This window comes from Zootoca vivipara, chromosome 6 (genome assembly GCF_965207765.1).
Source record: "Zootoca vivipara chromosome 6, rZooViv2.hap1.1, whole genome shotgun sequence".
NCBI lineage: Eukaryota > Metazoa > Chordata > Lepidosauria > Squamata > Lacertidae > Zootoca > Zootoca vivipara.
Window position 1 is genome coordinate 8,984,073 of NC_142589.1, and position 25,492 is coordinate 9,009,564.

Below are 25,492 nucleotides of genomic sequence, written 5' to 3' on the forward strand. Positions count from 1 at the left end.
TTATTATTATTATTATTATTATTATTATTATTATTATTCCACCCTATATCAGGGCGGTTCACAGAATAAAATCAAGATATAAAACCACAAAATACATAACAAAAAAACCACAATCCAATAGCCCCGCCCCCCAAAAAGAGCCACATTTTAAAAGGGCATAGGATGTAGATTAGATCAACCAAAGGCTTGGTGAAAAAGGAATATTTTTGCCTGGCGCCTAAAGGTGTATAATGAAGATGCCAGGCAAACTTCCCTGGGGAGAACATTCCACAGGCGGGGAGCCACTGCAGAGAAGACCCCGTTCTTGTGTTGCCACCCTCCGGACCATGAATAAGAGTCTCAGAAGATGATCTCAGGGTCCGGGCAGGCTCATATGGAAAGAGGCGGTCCTTGAGGTATTGCGGTCCTGAGCCATTTAAGGCTTTATAGGTAAAAACCAGCACTTTGAATTGGGCCAGGAAACTAATTGGTAGCCAGGGCAGTCGGACCAGGATCGGTGCAATGTGCTCAAACCGTCTTGTTCTGGTGAGCAACCTGGCCGCTGAATTCTGCACCAGCTGAAGTTTCCAAACCGTCTTCAGAGGCAGCCCTACGTACAACACATTGCAGTAATCTAACCTTGAGGCTACCAGAGCACAGACAACAGTCCAGATGGGGCGTAGCTGGGCCATCAGCTGAAGCTGATGGAAGGCATTCCAGGCCACTGAGGCCACCTGAGCCTCAAGCGACAGCAAAGGATCCAGGAGGACCCCCAAGCTGTGAACCTGCTCCTTCCGAGGAAGCGTAACCCCACCAAGAGCAGGTGAGCTCCCAGCCATCTGGTCAAGAGAACCACCCACTAAGATTGCCTCTGTCTTATCTGGATTGAGCTTCAGTTTGTTGGCTCTCATCCAGTCCATTACACAGAAATGTAAACCCAGCAAAAGTGGGTCTCCAACAGGAAACACCAGTTTGCAGAGGGCTGCTCCATCTTGGCCCGACTCGCCATCCTGCTCCCGGTACCCAACGCTTTTGGGCCTGGTCCGGTATCCACTGGCAAGTACAGAATGCAGCACTCAGAGCCACAGATGGGGTGCATACGCCCAGCAGCAGGTTGACACCCCAGCTACAGCACCAGCACTGGCTTACAATACTGCCCTTTTCAGCAGCCACGCGCCACAGAGATTTCCCACAGATGGAAGAAACCGCCCCTACCCTCTCACCTGGCCCCTACTCACCTGGGACGTGCCGTTGACGGGAGGGTGGTTGTCCAAAACAAGAGAGCCCTGGGTGAGGTTGCGGTACAGCCGGACGGTGTGGAATTCGCCCAGCTTGATGATGGACGGGTGCCGGATGGTGGCCATGCCAGAGCCGGCATCGAACCTGCAATGCCAAGACAGCTCAGGAGGGTCAAAACTGCCTCGGCTCCCACCCACTCCATTAGACCCTGCAAGCTAGACCATTTTGACGCAGGCCACTTTGCAGGCCCACATCTCACAGCTCTGGGTTCAGAAGCAGGAAAGGATGGGTTGAGGCTAGAACTGACACCCAGCCGGAAAGAGGGTGCTGAGATAAGGTAAAGGACCAGGACCCACAGCCTCTCACCTGAGCTCCGGCCGGCCCCCAACCAGTCCAAAGGACACGAAGTCCGTGCCTGTGTTCTTCTTCTGCCCGTTGTACACCAGCATCCCTGCGAAAAGCGCAGAGGAAGGTGAGCGGCCTCTGCGGGGCATGAGTTTGCTCAGCTCACAGCTTCAGCGCCAGAGAGCTATTTGCAGCCGAGCCATCCTCCGATGCCTGCGAAAGGCAGCCTGGCCGAGGTCCCCAGCTCCATGCAGTGCTCAGAGCCCTCCATTGCCACCCACGCGAGTAGCCTATTTGTGGACGAGCCACAAAAACTGGTGCCCACTGGCCTACCAGAACACAGCGCTGTGCTGCGCTACCCTGTGCCACCCAAACCCGCAGCATGGCAGGCAGCCCCACGGCGCAACAAGAGGATGCCAAGATCCACTTGGGCTTCCTGTCCCTGGGATGCAACACGGTGCCGCTTCGAGGTAAGGACGGGAGAAGGTCCCACCTGCCTGGGCAAGGAACCGGGGTTAGGCAGGGCCCCAAAAGAAGCAGCCTGGCCTGCAAGGCATTAGGTGGATCGGTGAGCAGGTGTATAGGGGCCGGGAGGGCTCCTGAAGACACAGTGGCTCCCCCAGTTGGACTGGTTAGTTTGCCAAGGGGCACACTTTTTCACAACACACACGCGGGCACGAGGCTCCATTGCTGCAAGGGTTAAGGAAGGCGCCTAGGACTGGCTAGAAAGGAAGCAGCAGCCCAGCATAGACGAGACTTACCTGAGTAAAGCATGAGAGCTGGATAGGTAGGGGAAAGGAGGGAGCAGAGACAAGGGAGAAGGAAGAGGTGCAGAGGAGAGAGAGAAAGGAAGAGAGACGGAGAGAAAGGTAAGACGAGTTGGGAGGGAAGGCAAGAGGGAAAACGAGAGTGTTGAGAGAGAGATTCCCAGGAAAGAGAGCACCGAGGCCTCTGCCAGCAACATAGCTGCCAAGTTATCCCTTTTTTTAAGGGATTTTCCCTTATGCTGAATAGGCTTCCTCACGAAAAAAGGGAAAACTTGGCAGCTATGGCCAGCAATGAGAAAGGTGGCTGATTGTCCCCCAAAAAGGACCAAGGAGCTCATATACTAGGGTTGCCATATTTCAAAAAGTAAAAACCAGGGCATCCCAAAGTTGTTTTAAAAAATGCAACTTTTCGATTGATCCAGGAGAAAACGCTCTATTTTGGAAATCTGTCCCGGATGTCAATTCCGCCTTTGAAATCCCAATATGGCAGCCCTATCATATCATACTGTACTTGTGGGGAAGCTCTGGAGTGCCTACATTTGTGGGGGACGGGACACAGCCGTCGTGCCCCCAGGGGCCTGCCCCAGCACCTCTGCTTACCGTCAGCTGTGTCCGGTCGGAAGGTGATCTCGATTGCGAACGTCTTGTAGGCGTCTTTCATGGTCGGCAGGACAAGGTATGACCGAGGATTCTGGGTGAAATATGGCACCACGCGTTCTACAAGCAGAGGAAGGGCAGGGAGTCAGGGGACGGACTGGGCAGCTGCCACAATTTCCCAGCTCTCTTATCCTTTCTAGTTGAGGAATGGCCAGCTACCTGTTTGGTCCACTTTAGCCTCAGGAAATCCCACTACTGCCACTACGCCAGGTTGCATCATTGCCCAATATTGCCCAATGCTGCCTTCTCTGACTGGCAGCAGCCTTCTGGGGTGCTTCCCCCCTGCCCAGCTATCCATGCTCCTTTAAACTGGAGATGTTCAGGGGTTGAACCCGGGGCTTTCTGCATGCAGCTCAGCAGGGGCCCTTTCCCCACACCCCACACATTACCCCTGCGCAGCAGAAGTCCCATCAGGATTTGAACCAGCAGCCACCACCAGGCTGGGAGACAGGAAGCAACAGCCTGAGTTGGAACTCACTGGAACTAAGTTCAGGCACCTCTCAGATGGGCACCGGTGTCATGATAAGAGAGCCTGGTGAGCTCTGGCACCTCTTTTTCAAGAAAAATACCACTGCCCGGTTCCACCCCAGCTGTGGCTATTCAAAGGCACAGTCCACACAACCAGAAGGGGAAGTGGAAAGAGAGGAGATTCCCCTCTCAAATCTGGAGAGCCCCAGAGGGGGATTTCTCCAGGTCAAACTCTGGAGACCAGCACCTGCCTGTCCCCTTTCTGAATATTCCCCTCATGGTTTGGGGGGCGGCAGCAGAGAAACTGATTTCGGAGAAGAGGCCGGGCCTGCTGAACTCACCGCGCACTTTGAGCATGGAGAAAGCCGTCACCTTCCCTTGCCGGTTAGATGCTGTGCAGACGTAAATGCCAGTGTCCTCGGGGCGAGCGGATGGGATGGTCAGAACGTTGCTGTCCACGTGGACGTCCTTGGGGAGGTCTCCTTCCAGCTGGAACACAGAAGCGGCCCCTGAAACCCTCAGCAGGCTCTTCCTGCAGGGCACAGCCTGCCTTGCAAGGCAGCCCAGCAACCGAGCCTTCTCAGTTCATCCTTCCTTTGCCATGTGCGCCAACTTGCCGCTCTCCCCAGAGGCTGATCTCGCTCTTCCCCACAAACCCTCTGCCTTTTTTCCCTTGTCTGTCTTACCATTATTTATCTCATTTGGTTTATAAACTCATTTTTCAATGGGTTTTGCCAACCGGCAATTGTGCCTCGGTTGTTGAACGTTTCGGAAGTCGAATGGCCTTCTGGAACGGATTATGTTATACAACTCAGGTAATACTATACGACCCTTTATCAAAAGATCCCAGGGCGGTGTACAACATAAAAACACATTACAGAGCACCAATAATAAAAACGTAATGAAAAACATAAAGACAGACAGCATAATAATAAAATAATCATATTAGCAAGCTTTAATAGGCCTAGGATTGGGTAAAGAGGAATATTTCTGCCTGGCACCTAAATACATGTAATGAATGTATCAGGCAAGCCTCCCTGGGGAGAGCATTCCACAGTCAGGGAGCCACCACAGAAAAGGCCCGTTCTTTTGTTGCCACCGTCCAAACCTCTCAGGGAGGAGGCACACAAAGAAGAGGCTCAGATTATGATGATTGCAGGGTGTAGATTGGTTCCTGTGGGAAGAGGCGGCCCTTGAGGTATTGAGGTCCTGAGCCGTGAAGGGTATATAGGCAAAATCAGCACTTTGGGGCCCGGAAATTAATTGGCAGCCAGTGTAGTTGTGCCAGGATTAGTGTTTTAGATCACCAGCTACTACAGAAAGCACATTAAGGTAGTGTGGTGTAGTGGTTATTTCTGGACTAGGACCTGGAGACTAGGGTCCATACCCCCCACTCGGCCATGACTCTCACTTGGTTTCAAGCCTTCTTTTAGCCTAACCTTGTCGGGGAACTAGGACGGGAAAAGATCAGGGTTCAAATCCTCCCCTCGGCCACGAAACTCAACTGGGAGACCTTGGGAGCCAGTCACTGCTTCGCAGCCTAAACCAACCTTGCTTTGAGAATAAAATGGGGAGGGAACCATCCATGCCACCTTCAAGCTCCTTGGAGGAGAAATGGCGGGAAATAAACACAACAAATAAAATAGACAACGGCGTCACAGGTTGTCAGCCCACAGGGCCCTTCTTGGTGGGCAGAGCCCACAGCAGGGCTCCCTGCCCCTCCAGAGAATTACCTTGGTCCAGGTGATATCTGGCACAGGGAAACCGGAAGCTGAGCAAGGGAAGACCACCTTAGACCCGGTGGAGACCTCTTTCACTTCTGGCTGGGCTGCAGCAATCTGGGGCACAGCTGTAGGAGAGAGAAAAAACAGGTTTGCTAACCTGGAGGGAGGAGAGAGAAATGAGGGGGGCGCATTCGCCCTGCTGGTACTTACACTGGACATGTAGGATGACGTGGGATTGGACCGTGCCGACGTCGTTGGTGGCCGTGCAGCGGTACTGCCCGGCGTCGGCCTGCTCCACACGCTCAATCTTCACCATGCTGCCGCTGGCCAGCACCCCTGGGCGCAGCCGCCCGCCCACCTTGCTCCAGGTGACCTGGGGCTTTGGGTCCCCAAAGGCCAGGCACTCGAACTCCACGGCGTTGCCCACCAGCACGGTCTGCACCGATGTCCGGATGTTGATCATCACCTTGGGCAGTGCTGGAGAGAGGAAGGGAGGGAGGAAGGAAGGAAGAGGTCAGTGGATCCTTGGGGTCTCGGCCCAGTATACCTGAAGGAACGTTTCCACCCCCATCATTCAGCCCGGACACTGAGGTCCAGTTTCGAGGGCCTTCTGACGGTTCCCTCCCTGCAAGAAGTGAGGCTACAAGGAACCAGGTCGAGGGCCTTCTTGGTAGTGGCGCCCGCCCTGTGGAACGCCCTCCCATCAGATGTCAAGGTAATAAACAACTATACAACCTTAGAAGACACCTGAAGGCAGCCCTGTTTAGGGAAGTTTTTAATGTTTGATATTTTATTTTATTGTGTTGTGCATATTCCATCGGGAGCCGCCCAGAGCGGCTGGAGAAACACAGCCAGATGGGTGGGGTATAAATAATAAAAATTTATTATTATTATTGTCAGGGGATTGTTGCGGCCACTCTCAATTATTATTGGTGGGCAACAGACTGGCGCCTATGGGGGCGAGAGCATTCTCTCCCAGCAGGTGGCGGTCCAGATTCCTGCATTGCAGAGGAGTCGAACTAGATGAATCTCAGGATCCCTTCCAACTTCACAAATCTATGAATCTGTGATTACAATACCCCCCTCGCTATGCAGCGCAGGGAATTAATGCTTCAATTCCACACCAGAATGGCAACTGTGGGGATGGACCCATTGCCAAACCTCTTCCCTTCCCCTTCTTTGGAGATAAGCTGGAATATGGCCTGATGCCAGGGAATGGTCTGAAGACGAGAACTGGAGAATGCATACTATGGCAGACCAGCTTCTTTCTGATGTAGAGCTGGAGGGGGGAAGAGTCGCCCCCCCCCTTTTCCAGCAGAACCACTGTTGCTCTGTCAGCATGAAGTCGAACGGAATCTCTTCCGGAAGTCCCTTCGACTTCCAAAACGTTCAGAAACCAAGGCGCAGCTTCTGATTGGCTGCAGAAAGCTACTGCAGCCAATCGGAAGCCGCACTGGACGTTCAGGTTCCAAAGAATGTTCGCAAACCGGAACACTCACTTCTGGGTTTGCGGCCTTTGGGAGCCAAAACGTTCGGGTTGCAAGGCTTTCGGGATCCAAGGTACGACTGTATTTAAAATGCACAACAGCAATCTAGTAACTGGGATGCTGGGGTTTTCTGCAGCTTAGTGGCTGACTGCTCCCCCCACACACATACCTTTGCATGTAGAGTTAGGGGGAGATTGACTGCACTCAAGGGAGCCATTGCCTCCAAGAGAGCAAAGGCTTTTCAGTCAGTGGCTGCCCACTCTGACTTACCCTGGACAGTCAGCGTGGTCCTGTCCTCCGCCTCCTCCGAGTAGCTGGTGGCTCGGCAAACGTAGACACCTTGGCACCCCCGGTCCAGCTTCTCGATTCTGCAGGGAAGCAGCGAGAGTCACTAGACTCTAGTCTAGCTCTTTCAAAAAAATTATTTATGCATTTCAGATTTATACACTTCACTAATTTTACAATCATTTTGACATTTCAAAACTTGACTTCCTTCCCCCTCTCTCTGCGGTTCCTTCAATTTATTTTTAATATCTCCTGCATATCCAAATTAACTTAATTTGTTCATTTATTCATCTTCTTTAAATATATAATCTTATAAAAACCGCAGGTTATTACAATAATCCTGTCGATGTTCTTATCTGTTTACAATTTATCTGTAAATATTCAATAAACCGTTTCCATTCTTTTATAAAAAGTTTTGTTGTCCTGATTTCTTATTTTTCTGGTAAGTTTAGATTGACTGGGGGACTCAGGAATCAGGAGGACCAAAACTTCAACAGAGAATGGGGATAAATATTAAATGTATTTGAAAGAACACTGTAAACACTTGAACTCTTTGGCAGGCTTTGAATAACTCCTGCAGTGTTACAAAGACTTTGGATATATTGCAGGTCTATAATTTGGACGAAACATAATATGCGGCTGATTAAGATATTTAAAGGACCCAGGGAGGGGAGGAGGGAAGCCCTAAGATTCGGAAGAATCTTGTTCTATTTCAAAATTTTATTGTGATAAATATGTGGTTTATTTTGTAAAACCAATAAAAATTCTTATTTTTTTAAAAAAAAATGTTTCGCCATTTCTGCATATTCCATAAGTTTTTGCATCCATTCTTCCTTTGTTGGGACTTCTGCTTCTTTCCATTTTGGGGCAAGTAGCATTCTTGTCACAGTAGTTGCATACATGAATAAGTTTTTGTACAGTTTGGGTAGTTCTGTCCCTATAATTCCCAAAAGGACTCTGGTCTAGCTCAGCCGTCCGTCAACAGTGGCACTACCCTCGGCCCTGTTTGCCTTCCATCCTTGCCATGGCATCCTTCAGATGCACTCTGTCTCGTACAGAATTGGACCGTTGGCCCATTGGGCTCAGAACCATCTGCTCTCCTTACCGAAGCACGCCGTTGTGGATGCTGTGTTGAGGAGGCAGCTCCCCACCCTCCCTGGACCACTCCAGCCGTGCCCGGGGGTCTCCGGAAACAACAGAACACGCAAATTCTGCTGTGCCCCCCACAGCCTTCGTCTCTCTCCGTGGGGTGACCTGGATGGAAAGAGGTCCTCCAGCTGCACCTGTGTGGGGAGAAGAAGAAGACAGGATAAAGCTCCCGACTCTTGCCAGAGAGGGGCCTAGAGAGGGGCCTTGTCCATGGTGGCCCCAGAAGTCTGGAATTAGCTTGTTTATACATTTCACTAATTTTCAGCCACATTTTAAAAGGGTATAGGATGTCAATCAGATCAACGATAGGCCTGGTTAAAAAGGAATATTTTTGCCTGCTGCCTAAAGGTGTATAATGAAGGTGTCTGGCGAACTTCCCTGGGGAGAGCATTCCACAGATGGGGAGCCACTGCAGAGAAGGCCCCGTTCTCGTGTCGCCACCCTCCGGACCTCTCGAGAAGGAGGCACACGAAGGAGGGCTTCAGAAGATGATCTCATGGTCCAGGTAGGTTCATATGGAAAGAGGCGGTCCTTGAGGTATTGCGGTCCTGAGTTTGGGGCCTGATAGAAAGCTTACAACTGTTTTCATCACAACAGGACTAGCACGGCACTTATTTGGGGAAGAGTTCCATTACACAAGTGCAGAGGCCTCTTGGGTGCCATGGGGATTCTCCCGCCCACACCCACCACAAAACAGTTATTTGTGGCACCCTTAAGAAACTACAGCTCCCAGGATTCTCTGGGACAATCCATTTGCGTTTAAGTGCACGTTGAATGTATGGCGTGGATCTGCCCTATGTGGATCGGAGTGAAAAAGGATTTCCTTCAGAAAAGCGCCTTGTCCACAGCCTCCATCCTTTCCCTCCCTGCTTCACCACCATTGACCCTTCCCCCACCCTTCCCCATGTCCTCACCTTGCACTCGGACGTGGGCGACGGCCTCGGCTGATCCCACCCGGTTGCTCACACGGCAGAGGTAGGTGCCCGAATCGCGGGGGGCGGCGGGGCTGATGTGCAGGACGCGTTCGCGCACTGTGGCGTGCCCGGGGAGGCTGCCATTGGCCTTGGCCCACTCATAGCGCAGAGGGGGCGTGCCGTGAGCCAGGCACTGCAGCTGCACCACCTCGCCCGCCTGCACCGACACCGAGTCTGGAAGGGTGGTGGCGTATGGCGGCGCTGGGAAGGGGGAGAGAAGAGAAGGACGATCTCCAGGTTAAACAGCCCCCTGCTCTTTTTTAGGGTATTGTTTCCAGGCGCCTCTCCGCAGACAGGCTCCACCATTAATTTTATTTTTATTTCATATAATTTATATATTGCTTGATCAAAGAGGTTTCGTCAGACTTCGGAGAAACGGCTTCCTCCCCCCCTTTGGCTGTGCATCAGCAGAACAAAGCAATTAGAGTCCCTTACCAGTTTCATGAGAATTATAAGGTCTAAGATATAAAATAAATGTTCATAAACGTACCAGGCAAACGCATACATAAGTGTATAAACCACATGTCTAAAACAGTACAGAAAAACAGTCCTAAAGCCATTTTGACTCTTTCAGTGCCCTCAAATATTGCTCTGCAAGGATGGACGTAAATGGAAAAATCTTTCTAATTGTCTTTGGACTGTAGGGGCTCACACCTCCCTTTTCAAATATAGTCTGGCAAGTATCTGTTAAGCTGAGCACACTATCAATAGAGATTCAGGAATGGGGTATTTTCAATCATGAAAGAATGGCCAGACTGCCCAGAAAATGCAATCAGTGACCATTATCAGGTATCTGGCAGACAGAATTTCTGCTGTAGACTTCCGGGGGACTGACGGCAGTGGCGGCGCTTACTCGCTTGGCTCCCTGGAAGGCAGGCAGACAGGCGGCAACAGCCCCGCAGCTCTCCTTGCTGTCGTTCCTCTCCCCCCATCGCCGACAGCAAGGACAGGTCCTAGGATCTGTCCTTTCTGTCTGCAGTGAGGGGAGAGGAACGAACGGAGAGAAAGCAGCCCTTTCTCCCCGTTTGTTCCTCTCCCCCCCCCAACTGACAGAAAGCACAGATCCCGGGGTTGCCGGATCTGTCGGGCGGGGGGAGAAACGGAGGACCGATCTGATCCTCCGCTTCTCTCTCCCCCCGCCCGACGGAGCCAAATGCCGGATCTGTCGGGCGGGGGGAGGGAGAAGTGGAGGACCGATCCGGTCGTCCGCTTCTCTCTCCCCCCGCCCGACAGAGCCGAAGTGCGGTGGTGCAGCGGCTCAGCTGCCTTCCCCAAGCCAAGGGGAAGGCAGGTGGCAAAAAGCCTGCGGCTGTGCGGGGGCTTTCGCACTGCTGCGCTTTGGCTCCGTCCCCTGGAGCCGAAGCCCGGCGGTGTGAAAGCGAAAAGCCCCCGCACCGCTGCACTTCGGCTCTGGGGGATGGAGCCGAAGTGCAGCAGTGCGGGGGCTGCTTTCCCCCAGCCGCCTGGCACACAGCTGCTTTCCTTCGCAGCCCCCGCACCGCCGCACTTCGGCTCTGAACCCTGGAGCCGAAGTACGGCGGTGTGGGGGTGTTTTGCCGCCTCCTTCCCCAAGCCAAGGGGAAGGCAGGCGGCAAAAAGCCCTGGCAATTTTTCGCTGCACGCTGGACTTTGCAGTCGGAGGTTTGTTTTTCTATGGCCACGCTTCGCAAGACGAAGCAGTGGCCATAGAAAACCTCATCGTCTTGCGAGGCAACCTCCGATCGCAAAATCCATTCGTCTAGCGAAAAATTAGTCTTACAGGACATTTGTTAAGCGAGGCACCACTGTAGGCCATTTCCTAAATGTAAGTGTTTTAAGCAGGCACCAAAAGGAGTATTCTGAAGGTGTTCGCCCGATGTCAACAGGCAGGGAGTTCCAGAGTTGGGGTGCTGCTGCCACTCTAAAAGAATGGCTTCTCACCCATGTGGGATGAGCATCAGGCAGCACTCGGAAAAGGGCCAGTTCCTTAGCAGGATGCCCTAACTTCACCCGCTCCCTTCCTCACCTTCCACATCCAGCATGATGAAGGCCTCCGTGAAGCCGGCGGTGTTGGTGGCGTTGCAGATGTATTGCCCGGAGTCCTGCTGGGCTGCCCGGGGGATGACGAGGGTGTCGTTCACGATCTGATGCTGCCAGGGCAAAGGGGCCCTCAGCTTGGACCAGTGGATGGTCGGAGAGGGGTCGCCTGAGAAGGAGAGAGCAATGGTTAGCTGCGGGTTAGGGTCAGCTGCGATTCCTGCACTGCAGGACACTGAACGAGATTACCTTTGGGTCCCTTCCAACTCTACGCAATTCTATGCTTCCATGAAAAGGACAGAAAACCCAGAGCCAGAAAACCTGTCTGGCCTTGGCCCTGGAACGCAGAAGGTAGCTGGCAGTAGACAGTGTGCAAAGGTTAAAAAAAAAAAGGTAAATGACATCTGGATTGTTGAGTCCAGTCAAAGGCGACCCTGGGGTTGCGGGGCTTATCTCGCCTGTCAGGCCGAGGGAGCCAGCGTTTTGTCCACAGACAGCTTTCCGGGCCATGTGGCCAGCAGGACTCAACCGCTTCTGGCACAATGGGACACTGTGACGAAAACCAGAGCGCACAGAAACGCCGTTTACCTTCCCGCTGCAGCGGTACCTATTTATCTATTTGCACTGGCGGGCTTTCAAACCGCTAAGTTGGCAGGAGCTGGGATAGAGCAATGGGAGCTCACCCTGTCGTGGGGATTCAAACCGCCGATCTTCTGATCGGCAAGCCCAAGAGGCTCAGTGGTTTAGACCACAGCGCCACCCACGTCCAGACAATGTGTATGCTAACCCTATTGAGCAGGGTTTGGATAAATGCTTTATCACATGTGCTGTGCCTCCTCCCCCCCAATAGAATGGTTCAACCCACCACGTGTCCAAAACTGTGTTCTCACTGTGTTCTCCTGTCTTATGTCAGGAGTGAGGAACCACAGGTCCTGTGGACCAAATCTGGCCTAACAAGCATTATTCATTATTCATTAGGGAGCTGAGAATTGTTGGGAAACACCTGTTCCCCTCACAGAGCTGCAATTTCAAGAATTCCCTATTGACTGTTAAACAACTTTGGGAACTGGAGCTCTGGGAGCGGCCTAGAGAGTCTAGAGAGTCTTCTAGCAACTCTTAGCACAAATAACAAACTGCAGTTCTCAGGAAGCTTTGAGGGAAGCCATGACAGTTTCAAGCGACACAATACAGTCATACCTTGGTTGACGAATGCCTTGTGACTCGAGCATTTTGGCTGCCAAACGCCACAAACCCGGAGGTGAGCGTTCCAGTTTGTGAACGTTCTTTGGAACCGGAACACCCAACACGGCTTCTGATTGGCTGCAGGAGCTTCCTGCAGCCAATCAAAAGCTGTGCCTTGGTTTCCGAACGTTTTGGAAGTCGAACGGACTTTTGGAATGTATTCCGTTCGACTTCCGAGGTACGGCTGTACTGCTGTCAATGCATAGGGCAGACGGGACCATGCTGTGCGTTAGAGGAACCTCTTTGTTTTAATCTGAAAATTTGGTTCAGAATGCGCATGCTTCCAACTTTATTCCTCTTGTTTTTTATACACTTGTTCCTAAGGCTGATTTTTTTATCAACTGTTTTTGTGTGCTACTCTGCGTTCCTCGCAAACTGCTTTATTCACAGTTAAGCGGCATACAAATCTCGTTTAATTAAAATGGAATAAGCCCACCGACTGTGCAAAGGCTCAGAGTCCCACCTTCTGAACTGCCCATTGCTTGCCTCTGACCACGTTCACTATTGGAATACGAAGGCTCCTTCCCCTCCCCAAGGTGTGGGGGGAGATTCCTCCAAGAGGAATGCAGACCTTGGGCTGAAAAAGGCCCCCCGCCTACCTGTGGCAGAACAATGGAGCCGAGCCGTCTGCCCGGCAACTACGGTCTGCGTTGGGTTCGCACGAATCTCAGGTGCGCCCGGTCTCCCGTGCACGGCCTCCACACGTAATTCCACCTGCGCTTCCGCCGTCCCCAGGGGGTTCTGGGCCATGCAGACATAGGTGCCAGCATCTTCAAGCTTCGCGGATGAGATCTGGAGCGGAAACAGTATATGGGGGCGGGGGGAGGTGTTTCAAATCGGGGAATGGGGCCATTGCTGCCTTTAGACAAAAAACAAGCCCCTTTTTTGCCCGTAAGAACATAAGAGACCTGCTGGATCCGGCCAAGGGCCCATTTCGCCCAGCCCCCTGTTCTCACAGTGGCCAGATGCCTGCAAGCAGGATTCGAGCACAAGAACAACTCTCTCCTCCTGCAGTTTCTAGCTACTGGGATTCAGAAGCATTGCTGACTCTTGACTGCGGACAAACAGCACAGCCATTGTGGCTAGCAGCCATCGCCATCTCATCTGGTCCACCAAGATGCCTCTGGGAAGCCCACCAGCAACAGAACCCACCCCACTGCTTGCTCCCAGCCCCCAGGAACCAACACTCCAAGATACGTTGCTCCTGATCTTGGAGGCTCCACTATGCCCCTCCTCCTGCTCCCTTGCCCTGAGGACAATGTGTCACCTGCGACTCACCTGCAACACAGCCCGGCTGTCCAGCGGCATCACTGTCTGGTGCTCCACCTTCTGCCGGACCCCCACCTTGCTCCAGCGCACCAGGGCCCGGGGCTCACCTGCCCCCAGGCAGTCCAGGCTGATGGATTTGCCCACCTTCAATTGCACGGGGCCCTTTGGCACCACCGAGACGGTAGGCGGCCCTGCAGGTGGGGAGAGGAGAGCCTTGAGCAGCTGCCCCACAGCAGAGCAGAGCAGACTTCCGTCTAGCTGTGTGCAATGCCCCCACCGGCATCCATGCCAGCTGGGCACCCAGGAAAGGGCCTGGCTCCCTGGAATGGCATCGTTCTCTCCAAGGAGGTTCTCCTCCTTCCCAATCTAATATCTCCCAGAGGTCAGGCGGAGAAGGCAGGCTGTTTTGGGGAAGCCAGGCTGCTACCTCCTGCTCTGGAGGGTAGGACCCGAACCAAAGGCTTCAAGTTACAAGAAAGGAGATTCCGACTAAACACCAGGAAGAACTTTCTGGCAGTAAAAGCAGATTGACAGTGGCCCAGGCTCCCTCGGGAGGGGGTGGACTCTTCTTCACTGGGAGGTTTTTAAGTAGAGGTTGGCTGGCCACCTGTCATGGATGTGTTATAGGACAATCCTTGGGCTCATTTGGATGGCCAAACAAAGACACCAGCCAAGAATACAGGAGCAAAACAGCAGCCTGTAGGCCTTAACTTTATTCAAAAGACTACTGCAACAAGACTTCCACCCACCACATGGAAGAAGCAGGAAGAAGCCCAGAACAAAGGATGGCTCCTTCCTTCAGATTATGACTTAGCTGTGATGTATATTTGATGTATGTGTAATGCTTCACTAAGGGTGTTGTGGGTTAAAAAGGGAAACTTATTTTTTAAAAAGGAGCCATCCTTTGTGTTCTGGGCTTCTTCCTACTTCTTCCATGTGGAAGTCCTGTTGCAACCGTCTTTTGAATAAAGATCAGGCCTACAGGCTGCTGCTTTGCTCTTATATTTTTGGCTGGTGTCTTTGCTTGGGAATCCAAGTGAGCCCAAGGATTTTCCTATAACAGTTGCTTTAGCTGAGATTCCTGCAATGCGGGGGTTGGACTAGATGACCATGGGGGTCCCTCCCAACTCTACAAGGCCTCCCGCTGGAATGGTTGTAAATAAGCAGCCAGGCCCCGGGGGGGGGGGGGTGAGGGCAGGGAAACCCACAAGCAGGACCTGAGTTCAAGAGCAACTCTCCCCTCCTGCAGCTTCCAGCATCTTGAACTGGCCTCTGTGCTGCCCTTGCAAAACTTTGCTGGGAGGAGGTTGGGGGGCAAAAAACGAGAATGAGTCAGCTCTGCCTCTCATTGGCTGTGGCTCAGCCAATGACTGGCTGTGGCTCCGCCAGCTTTTGGGGCACCCCTGCCTCTTACGCCAGCAGTTCCACCCGCCACCCCTGGAGGAAAATGTGTCCTTTTTGAGGATGCTTATAGTGTGAGCACTTTTAGCTATTACTGTGGCAGGTTTCTAGCTCTGCGTGCTGCATAAGCCTTCGGGCTTAAGGCGGCGCTACAAATAAAGTCATCGTAATAGTACCCTGGTATTTTTCAGGAACCAAGGGGGTTTCTCCGCCCCACAATGCCCACTTACCATGCACCATCAGGTTGACCACGCTGTTGGCTATCCCAAATCGGTTGGAGGCGAGGCAGCGGTAAGTGCCCTGGTTCTGGGGTTGGGCGTTGGAGATGGTGACCACAGACCCGTTGGGGCTGATCTTCACGTTTTCTGTAGTGGGGAAGTGGGAGAGAGAGCTCTGTCCGGGCCTGGTAGTTATTCATTTATGTATCAATTGAGAAAGTGGATTTTTTTTGGGGGGGGGGTAAAGCATTTGCACCCCACCCTTTGCGCATGAAAGGGTTCCCAAACGGCTTACATACACAAACAAACAACAACAACAAGACAATCCCTACCTTGCTAGCTTGCTGTCTTAAAAGAGGGGGAAGAAGATCAAAATCAAAACTGCTGGGCTGTAAAGGCTAACCTCAAATTTCCATACAACTCCCCAAGGGGCTTAGAATCCCCTAAGTCCTTTATCGGTCAGAGAAGTATGAGTGGAGGCACAAACCAGTAGAAGAAAGGCATGGCAGATCTTTGTTTTTCTGTTTCAACAGGGTTCCTCCAACCTTTTCAAGGAGGACCCAGAGCAAAGGTGTGAGACAGCTTTTCAAGGCTTTAGAAATTGCCCAATCCCTTAGTCAAAGACCACCCAAAAAGACCACTGGCCTGAGGTCACGCAGTGAGCTTCATGGCTGAGTGGGGATTCGAATCCTTGTTTCCGAGGCTCAACCTGACACTCTAACCACTGTGCAATGCCCAAGTTTGAAAATGCTTTCGCCGTTTTATTGCACGTTGCCTTCAGACAATTGTAGAACAACAACAAAAACACACAATAAGACAGCTCCATCAAAACAAAAACCGGCGATTAAAATGTGCAACAGGGCAAGCCCATTAAAACAGTGCAACGATTGGAAAAAAAAGGTTCAAGTCGGGAGATCGGTGTGTGTGTGTTGCACAAAAGGAAAATGCACCAGGAGGGAGGAGGAAATAAGCAAGCTTAGGTTCAAGCGGCTGCAATTTGCTCTACTGACCAGTTCCAAAGGTTTGCTGGCCTGGCAGCTGAGCTAATGGGAGCCTCCTGCACCCCTTCACTTCCTTCCTTTCTTACAGCCTGACGCTAGGGCCAGGTGGCCGTCACAAGCCCACCTACCTGGCAGCTGGTTGTTGGGCAGCTTCCAAGAGATCTCGACAGGCTGAGCGCCATCGTGGAGCCGGCACTTGAAGGAGATGTCCGCTCCCTTGCGCACGGCGGTGCTGTGGGGGTCGATGGAGATGACCGGACTCTGGAGGCCTGCAGGGATGGAGCGAGGGTGAGGCTGACCCACTGGAGACACCACCCACCTGTCCTATCCCCCTCCCAAACGGCCCAGAACCTTGGACGTACGTGAGGCGGCGCTGGCGCTGGCAAGGACAGAGACCACCAAGGAAGCCTCTTGCGGGGCAGCTCCACCACTCACACGGCAGACGTACTCGCCGGAGTCGGCTGGGGTGAGCTGGACCAGGCGAAGGTGACCACCAACAATCTGTGTGTACCAGGAGAGAGAGGGCTGAATGAAACACGAACTTTGCGGGGGGGGCAGGGGGCTCCTGATGTCCTGTCTCCTCTCCCGCTATTCTGTTTTGCATAATAATTATTATTAATTTTCAATTACATTCCAATAATACCTTCATTATAACAATAGGTAAAGCTAAAGGGACCCCTGACCATTAGGTCCAGTCGTGACCGACTCTGGGGTTGCGCGCTCATCTCGCATTATTGGCCGAGGGAGCCGGCGTATAGCTTCCAGGTCATGTGGCCAGCATGACAAAGCCGCTTCTGGCAAACCAGAGCAGCACACGGAAACGCTGTTTACCTTCCCGCTGTAGCGGTTCCTATTTATCTACTTGCATTTTGATGTGCTTTCAAACTGCTAGGTTGGCAGGAGCTGGGACCAAGCAACAGGAGCTCACCCCGTCACAGGGATTCGAACCGCTGACCTTCTGATCAGCAAGCCCTAGGCTCAGTGGTTTAACCCACAGTGCCACCTGGGTATTATAACAATACCAATTTACTAATACCAATCATTCAAATGCCGAATTATATCATTTAGGTGGCCCCCTGCATGCTAGAATTGATTTTCTTTATTTCAGCCTTCCAAAATCTTACTAATTTCAATTACATTCCAGTCATAATAACAATTCCTTATACGACAACTGCAATATTAATACCGGTAACTTCAATTCAAATTTACAAGTGAGGCACTCTAAACTACTACAAGTGAGGCACTCAAAACTATATCCTTGTTCTTCCTGTGTGCCAATTATTCTGTGCATGGGTTCCTTCCTGTCCTTATAAAATCCTTTCCCGGTTGTTGCTGTTCTCCATCATGCCTTGGGCGGAGCTGATATCCCATGGTTGTTCTAGAAATTTCTCCATTGCTCCGTCCCGTGCTTCACTGTTTTGCATAGAATCGTAGGTTTGGAGGAGGTCATTGAGTCCAACCCTCCTGCAGTCACAGCTAAAGGCAAGTTCTCTCTTTGCCAGCATCTTCCTGGCGTCTCGTGCCCAAGAAAGGTGCCAACGCTCCCTGTTACCCACAGTGATTGTGCCCCACGTGAACTTGGACACTGCCCTCCCCCCACTGCCCAAAGAGGCCTTCTGGGCCAGTCTGTCTTCCTACCCGGTGGCCAGCAGGCAGGGGTCCCTCTCGCCGGTACCACGTGAATATGGCCTGGGGCTGGCCTGGGACACTGCAGGTGAGATCCAAGGTCTCCCCTTCAACAGCGGAGGGTGACGAAGACTCGATCTTCAGAGGGGGAACTGTGTCTGAAGCTGCAAGGGGGTGGGGAGGAGAAAGCAGGAGTCTTAGATCAGCAGTTCCCAAACTTTTTCGTTTTGTTTTGTTCCCTTGCTTCCATAAACGCACTCCTTTGTACCCTCTACCCTACCCGCTAAAAAGCATCATTCAGAAGAGTGGTTTGCATGACCCTCTAAGGAAAATAACAGCACAATAAAATTCAACGCAGTAGCGATTAATTGCACATGCATTCAAAATCCGACTATTTAATGTAATTAACCGCAATACTAGATATTGCATGAAAAATATTTTTGCACGTTCTTGCTAAGCAAAACAAAATAGTGAAAGAAATTCATAGGATTTGCGGTAATTATTTTTATGCGGCTCCTTAACAGACATGGACAAGCCTTCTCCCCCTACCACAGATGAGCGGCAACTACCTTGCTATAAAATCAACAGCTGTTACCAGTACCTGGCTATCTTCTGACCACTCCGAATAGAAGCAAAAGCGCCCAAAGGAAACAACTTAGAATGTGATGACAGTCATAAAGTTTTATTTTTTTAAAAAATAATAATTTTATTTTGACAAAGTAATAATCAGAAATAAGAATAAAAATGTGCATCCCACCACCAAGACCATTCCATTGTAACTATCCAACCTCCCAAAATTTCAACACCTCTTGCGATGGTTTGACCCCTTTCTGTTTTAACAGTACAAATTCTACAAACACCCTCCATATCTCCTCGAAATCATTTCTCCTGCCTATTCCCCATCTTAACTTAATGGAACATGTTAATTTATCTTCAATAGCTATTTCCCACACTTCTTTATACCATTCTTCCATTTTAAATTCTGCTTGCCCCTTCATGCAGCTATCAATAAATCTGTGAGCAAATCCTTTATAGCCTGCAAATCTTCCACCCCATCGTAAATTGATAATAATGCTACCTCTGGTCTTTCGGTTAGCTTTAACCCCATGATTTCTGTTATCTCCTGAAAAACCCTTTGCCATTTTGTGTTCTTTTTAAAACATATTTACACCCCCGCCACATGTGAACATAATTCCTGGATTCCTGGCATCCCCTCCAACATAACACCTTACATTTCTTGTTTATTTGATTTAATCTGCCTGGTGTTAAACACCATCTCTAAACTCATTCATAATAATTTTCTTTTATTCTTACAGACAACATTTTCAACGTACGTTTCTCCCATATTTCCCCCCAGCTTTGATGATCTATCTGCCCTGTTGTCTCCTTTCCCTACACCTCTTTTGAAGTGTTAAATATGAAGAAAGGTGTTTCACTCGAGGTTCTGGATTGGTCAATCATAAATAAGTGATCGGCACACTTGGACGCCCCCACCCCCAAATTGCCTCTTAGCACCTGCCCCCTAAGTAATCCCATTCCCCCCCGCCCAGGGGAGATACCACCCACTTTGGGAGCCATTCCCTTAAAGCAATGAGGGTCCCCAGCAAATATTCTCAAGGCTGCCTAGATCAGCACAAATTTAGAGGCTAGGAGAGGGAGGGAGGGGTCTCAGCCTCCGCTAGAGGGGACTCACAATGGGAGGGGCTCTCGCCATCTTGGATTGTCACCACCAGCGCAGCCTCCTGAGTGACAGCAGCGCTGCTGACGCGGCAGACGTACTCTCCGGAATTGGCGGAGGAGACCTGAGGGATGCGGAGGCGGGTGCCAGAGACCTGGGTGGGGGTGGGGGGAGAGAAAGAGGAATTGTAAGACCACAGAATCGTGGCATTGGAAGGGACCCAAAGGGTTAACAAGTCCAAACCTCTGCAATGCAAGGAAAGGCTAGCTTCTTTCTTTTTCTTTTTGTATATATTTTTATTAAATTTTCTGTTTTACGATTTAAAATAGTCATTTTGCATCCTTGAAATATCAATGACTTCCTTCTTCTCTTTCCATGGTTCATTTTGCATAACACAAATCCCTGCATACTTTACAAAAACTAAACCATTCAGTATTCTATTATTGCATCCATTAAAACTCTTTTACACCGTTGAATTTATCTTAACGCTGCCAGTGTTTTCAGCTGTACGCAATTATTTCCCATGTATTCAATAAACATTTTCCATTCTTCTCTAAACGTATGTTCTTCTTGTTCTCAACATGTTAAGACTGCAAGCTGTGCATATTCTGTCAGCTAAAGTTGCCATTATTCTTTGGTTGTTTTCCATTTTGGGGCTAACAAAACACGGGCCGCAGTTCTTGCCTATATAAACAACCTTTTTTGACACCTGGGAATTTTCAGTCTGAATTATCCCAACAGAAACAACCAGGGGGAGCACATGTACCTGGTGGTTGGCTGGGAGGGACCCTCCTCTCTTGAACCAGGTGACTTTGGGCTGCACCTGGCCAGCGACAAGGCAGTTGAGCTCCAAGGTCTGTCCCTCTGCCAGGGATGAGGATGAAGACTCGATCCTCACGGGTGGAACAATGCCAGAGGCTGTGGGAGGGAAAGAAAGAAAGGTGTGTACGTGTATCTCTGCTCAACAGGTGTTCTGGGCGAGCTGTGCTGCTCCACCCCAAAGATCCCCATCCCCTTCAAGCTAAGGTTGGCTTAAACGTTTGTGTGGGGTCCCTATTTCCACTTGGACCAGGAGTGCGAGGGAGCAAGGCAGAGCAAGAAGAAGGAACAGCTGCGGAACAGATCTGGCAAGAGGCTGAATTTGAGAAAAGACTTTGTTTTAACTGTGTGCCGAGGAAGAACTCCAGGGAGGAATTTTAATGGCAGAGATTGTACATGTTATTTATGGCCTTATCTCGTAAGCTAGTTGGTCAACAGCGGAGGGAATGGAATGTGACATTGTCTCATCAAAGTACAGTGGTGCCTCGCTAGACGAATTTAATTCATTCCACGGGTCTTTTCTTACAACAAAAAATTCGTCTAGCGAATCCCATAGGAATGCATTGAATATTTTTTTTAAAAAATTGCCCATAGGAACACATTAATTGAATTTCAATGCATTCCTATGGGAAACCGCGATTCGCTAGACGAATTTTTCGCGAAACAAATTCGTCTAGCGAGGCAACCTCCACTAGAAAAAACCTTTCGTTAAGCGGAAATTTCGTTAAGCAGGGCATTCGTTAAGCGAGGCACCACTGAAAACACTGCAAAGAACTGAAGAATGGAAGACAGTAATGAATTCTCCCAGCACATCAGGCCTGAAACAGCAATGTAAATGAAGGACTACACACATGAAATGGATTTTATATTTATAATATGTAACAGAGGCACTGTTTGTAAGGAGGGAAAGAATGTGGACAGCTGCAAGAATAGACTAAGGACAAGTGAAGGATCGATTGGATATGAAATAAGAGATGATTAGGCTATGGGTGGAAATGATTGACATATGTTTGCAGCAGGAGCGGGAAACCTGATTTTAAGAAATTGTATTAAATTGAAGTAATTTGGTTTGATTTGTAATAATTTTAATAATAATAATAATAATAATAATAATAATAATAATGTCCCTATTTCCACCATCAGTTCTCAAGCGAAGAGCAAGAGTGGCTTGGACATGCGCAGAGGGCGTTTTGCAGAAACACACAACCTGTCACCCACCCTCAAAGTCTGCAGAGCGGTGAGGTGGTTTCCCCCAAATCTGAAGGAGTGATTTGCAGTTTGGGGGCCCAGGCGCCTCTCCCTGCAGGACTTATGTCCCGTGGCAGGGTTCTGCTTCTCAGGCTACGTACAAAAAGCGGAACCGGAGCTCCCAGGGATGGAGACAATAACGGAGGCCTCCAGTGGACTGTCGCCATCGTTCACGTAGCAGATGTATTCACCCGAGTCGGCCGCCGAGGCCTGCAGGATCCTGAGGCGAGATCCAAGGATCTGCTCAAAGGGAGAGAGAAAATGATCAGGAGGCGGAAGGTGGAGAAACTGTGGCCCTCTGGGTGTTGCTGGACTCCTAGTCCCATTAGCCCCAGCCAGCATGGTCAGTGATGATGTGAGTTCGAGTCCAGCAATAACTGGAGAGCCACAACATTCCCATCCCTTGGTCTAGGGTTCCTTACTCCAAATGCTCTCTCCGGGTTAAGCTGCCCTCCTGGCTTCTCGGCGGAGGATGGGAGGAGACCTCCAGTCCAATGTGGATCACCCTCCCTTCTCTGCCCCATTCATCCCTGACCCAAGAGAGCTCCAACTCCCGCCCCCTTACCTGGCTGTTGAGGGGCAGGGCACCACCTCGCTTGTACCACATGACCCTTGGCTGCGACTGACCCGCCACCAGGCAGTTCAGGTCCACTGACTGCCCCTCCACAACGGACGCGGAGGAGGTCTCGATCCGTATTGGAGGGGTGACGCCCACAGCTGGAGAAGCCAGAGGAGTCGGAGAGAGGCGGAGAGAGGGAAAGAATTTGTTAGTTAGTAAGTGCCGTTCAGCTTTCTTTCGTTGGGAGGTTTTTGAACAGAGGCTGGGAATTATAGGGATGGAACTACCTAAACTGTACAGAATTCATGTATGTGACTACAGCGGCAAGAATGTTACTCGCCCCAAAATGGAAAGAAGCAGAAGTCCCAGCAAAGGAAGAATGGTTACAAAACTTTTTGAATATGCAGAAATGGCTAAACTTGCTGGAAGAATAAGAAATCAAGATAACAAACTTTTTTTTATAAAAGAATAGAAATGGTTTATTGAATATTTACAGATAAACTGTAAACAGATAAGAACATTGGCAGGATGATTGTAATAACCTGCAGTTTTATAAGAGCATGTATTTAAAGTAGATGAATAAATGAGCATATTAAGTTATTTTGGATATGCAGAAGATATTAAAAATAAATTTAAGGAACTGCAGAAAGAGGGGGAAGGAAGTCAAGTTTTGAAATGTTAAAATGATTGTAAAATGTATAAACCTGAAAAGCATAAATAGACTTTTTGTAAAAAGAATGGAGACTTACAGTAGGAGGAGCCCGAGCCGCCCTGGATGGTGATGATGAGGGAGGCTTCGTGGACAGCCGTCCCGTTGCTGACACGGCAAACATATTCCCCGGAGTCTGCAGCTGAAGCCTGTGGGATACGCAGGATGGAGCCAGAGACCTTGGAGGAGAGAAAGAGAGAAGGGCAAGTTAGGATGAGAGGGGGTGTGTGTTTGGGGGGGGGGTCTTGCACATTTGTCAGGCTTCGGGGAATCAGATACCTCCCCCAGTGGCAGCAAAGAAGCAGATAAAATAATAAGAGTTCTTACCAATTAGTTTATTCAATAATCACAGCGAGGGACAAAGGAATGCGGTCTCTCTCTAGAAATGGTGTTGCTCCAAGTAAAGTCCCACACCTCTACGCCTCTCCTATTCTACATCACCCCTGTGTGGGCTAATCAGAGCTTTCTGCCCCTGAGTTTTCTGTTCTCCTACTCTCAATGCACGCCTGGTCCTGGGTGGGGGGGTCGGGAATGCTTTCCAAGGACACCGAGTCTGTCAGCTCTCTCTCCCCTGGTGCTGCTGCTTCTTCCTGCTGTTCCTATTCCAGGAATTCCCAGCTTCTGCCTTCTGTAGCCTCTGAACTATGCCCTTCTGCAAACCACCTATCTTAATCTATACTGTCTTCCTGTTCTCAGGAAGGTTCAGGACAAGGGGGTTGTGGCCCCCACCATTCCTCCTCAGTTCAGCCCCTGACAACATTGCAGTACCAGATCTTGGTTCCAAGGCCTCTTGCACCCATACCTGGTGACCGGCAGGGAGGGCACCTCCTCGTCTGTGCCACGTGACTCTGGCTTGCGAAGCAGGTCCTGCCACAATGCACTTCAGGTCCAGCGTGTGGCCTTCAGTGGGGGAGGTAGAAGAAGACTCAATCCGTACTGGGGGAGTCACACCGGCGGCTGCGTTGCCAAAGAATAGAGGGGAAGGGCGAGAGCAATTGTGCAATTTCAGAGTCAAGCAGCTGAAATTGATGACCCTGAGGTCTGTTAACGTCAGTGGGTCTACTCTGAGGAGGCTCAATGCGTAAGATGAGCCTGCCGAATCAGGTCAAAGGCCCACTGATCAAACTAAAAGGTAAAAAGATTAATGACCCCTGGATGGTTAAGTCCGGTCAAAGGCAACTATGGGGCTGTGGCACTCATCTTGCTTTCAGGCCGAGGGTGCCGGTGTTTGTCCACAGACAGCTTTCTGGGTCATGTGGCCAGCAGGACTAAACTGCTTCTAGCACAATGGAACACTGTGATGGAAGCCAGAGCGCATGGAAACGCCGTTTACCTTCCCGCCGCAGCGGTACCTATTTATCTACTTGGACTGGTGTGCTTTCAAACTGTTAGGTTGGCAGGAGCTGGAACAGAACAATGGGAGCTTGCCCCATTGTGGGGATTCGAACCACCAACCTTCTGAACGGCAAGCCCAAGAGGCTCAGTGGTTTAGGCCACAGCGCCACCCCCCCACACCCTTTCCCTTTTAGTGATCAAACTAGCTGAATAATGTCTACATTGACTGGCAGTGGCCCTCCAGCAGGGAGCCTTTTCCCAACCCCACCTGAAGATGTTGCCAATGGGCAACCTGGGACCTTCTGCATGCCAAGCAGGTGCTCTGCCACTGAGCCTTTGTCAGACTTACGGAAGGAGCCTGTGCCACCCTGCTGGATCGTGACGAAGACCGAGGCCTCCTGGGTGGCTGGACCACGGCTGACGCGGCAGACGTACTCGCCAGAATCTGCCGGAGAAACTTTCACCAGCCGCAAGCGGGATCCAAAGGCCTGGAAGTTGTTTCGAATTTTAAGGCATATTTGTTAACCGTGTGAGTTTTTAGTCTGGCTAACCTAAACTGGCATCCCCCAACCCAGTGCCTTCCAGGTGTTTTGGACTACAACTGCCATCAGACCCCAACCCCTGGGTCCATCTAGCTCTGTACTGACTGTACTGACCACCAGCAGGTTCTGAACTAGGACCCTCTGCATGCAAAGCACATGCCCCTAACTGTTATGTTTAGCCTGGAGAAGAGAAGGTTAAGGGGTGATATGATAGCCATGTTCAAATATATAAAAGGATGTCATATAGAGGAGGGAGAAAGGTTGTTTTCTGCTGCTCCAGAGAAGCGGACACGGAGCAATGGATTCAAACTACAAGAAAGAAGATTCCACCTAAACATTAGGTAGAACTTCCTGACAGTAAGAGCTGTTCGGCAGTGGAATTTGCTGCCAAGGAGTGTGGTGGAGTCTCCTCCTTTGGAGGTCTTTAAGCAGAGGCTTGACAGGCATATGTCAAGAATGCTTTGATGGTGTTTCCTGCTCGGCAGGGGGTTGGACTGGATGGCCCTTGTGGTCTCTTCCAACTCTACGATTCTATGATTCTATGCAATGGTGCTTGCCCTTAAAAAAGAAGAAGCAAGCATCTCTTCCTCATGGTTTATTTGATTCTAAGGAATAAACCCGGAAGCGGGTCACCAAAAGGTAAAACAATTAATGTCAAGAACATTTACGGCAACAGTTTGAAACGGACAAAATATTAAAATACTGAAAGGTTAAAATTCAGGCAGGCCTATCGAAACTAGAACGCATTGGATCAG

General features: G+C 50.5%; 2 protein-coding genes across 16 annotated transcripts in view; both read right to left on the reverse strand.

Annotated features, from left to right (window-relative positions):
• HSPG2 (heparan sulfate proteoglycan 2) overlaps window positions 1–25,492 on the reverse strand; it is a 198,743-nt gene that overhangs the window by 17,718 nt on the left and 155,533 nt on the right. For 14 of the 15 annotated variants that reach the window (XM_088671505.1, XM_088671499.1, XM_088671498.1 and 11 more), the window contains 23 exons: window positions 24,545–24,683; window positions 23,663–23,817; window positions 22,901–23,039; window positions 22,158–22,309; window positions 21,694–21,832; window positions 20,292–20,443; window positions 19,541–19,679; window positions 17,860–18,011; window positions 16,584–16,722; window positions 16,350–16,490; window positions 15,233–15,367; window positions 13,611–13,792; window positions 12,932–13,124; window positions 11,080–11,259; window positions 9,015–9,275; window positions 8,057–8,234; window positions 6,937–7,034; window positions 5,390–5,656; window positions 5,189–5,304; window positions 3,797–3,944; window positions 2,931–3,047; window positions 1,585–1,669; window positions 1,218–1,362 (listed from right to left, as the gene is read on the reverse strand). In XM_088671505.1, the coding sequence (XP_088527631.1) occupies window positions 1,218–1,362; window positions 1,585–1,669; window positions 2,931–3,047; window positions 3,797–3,944; window positions 5,189–5,304; window positions 5,390–5,656; window positions 6,937–7,034; window positions 8,057–8,234; window positions 9,015–9,275; window positions 11,080–11,259; window positions 12,932–13,124; window positions 13,611–13,792; window positions 15,233–15,367; window positions 16,350–16,490; window positions 16,584–16,722; window positions 17,860–18,011; window positions 19,541–19,679; window positions 20,292–20,443; window positions 21,694–21,832; window positions 22,158–22,309; window positions 22,901–23,039; window positions 23,663–23,817; window positions 24,545–24,683 (3,552 nt within the window). Of the gene's footprint in view, window positions 1–1,217; window positions 1,363–1,584; window positions 1,670–2,247; window positions 2,343–2,930; window positions 3,048–3,796; window positions 3,945–5,188; window positions 5,305–5,389; window positions 5,657–6,936; window positions 7,035–8,056; window positions 8,235–9,014; window positions 9,276–11,079; window positions 11,260–12,931; window positions 13,125–13,610; window positions 13,793–15,232; window positions 15,368–16,349; window positions 16,491–16,583; window positions 16,723–17,859; window positions 18,012–19,540; window positions 19,680–20,291; window positions 20,444–21,693; window positions 21,833–22,157; window positions 22,310–22,900; window positions 23,040–23,662; window positions 23,818–24,544; window positions 24,684–25,492 lie in introns of those variants that run through there. The other variant, XM_088671506.1, reaches the window with a different exon arrangement.
• LOC148685244 (uncharacterized) lies at window positions 25–1,038 on the reverse strand. Its single transcript, XM_088671507.1, has one exon. The coding sequence runs from the start codon at window positions 897–899 to the stop codon at window positions 72–74; it is 828 nt and encodes a 275-aa protein (XP_088527633.1). The 5' UTR covers window positions 900–1,038; the 3' UTR covers window positions 25–71.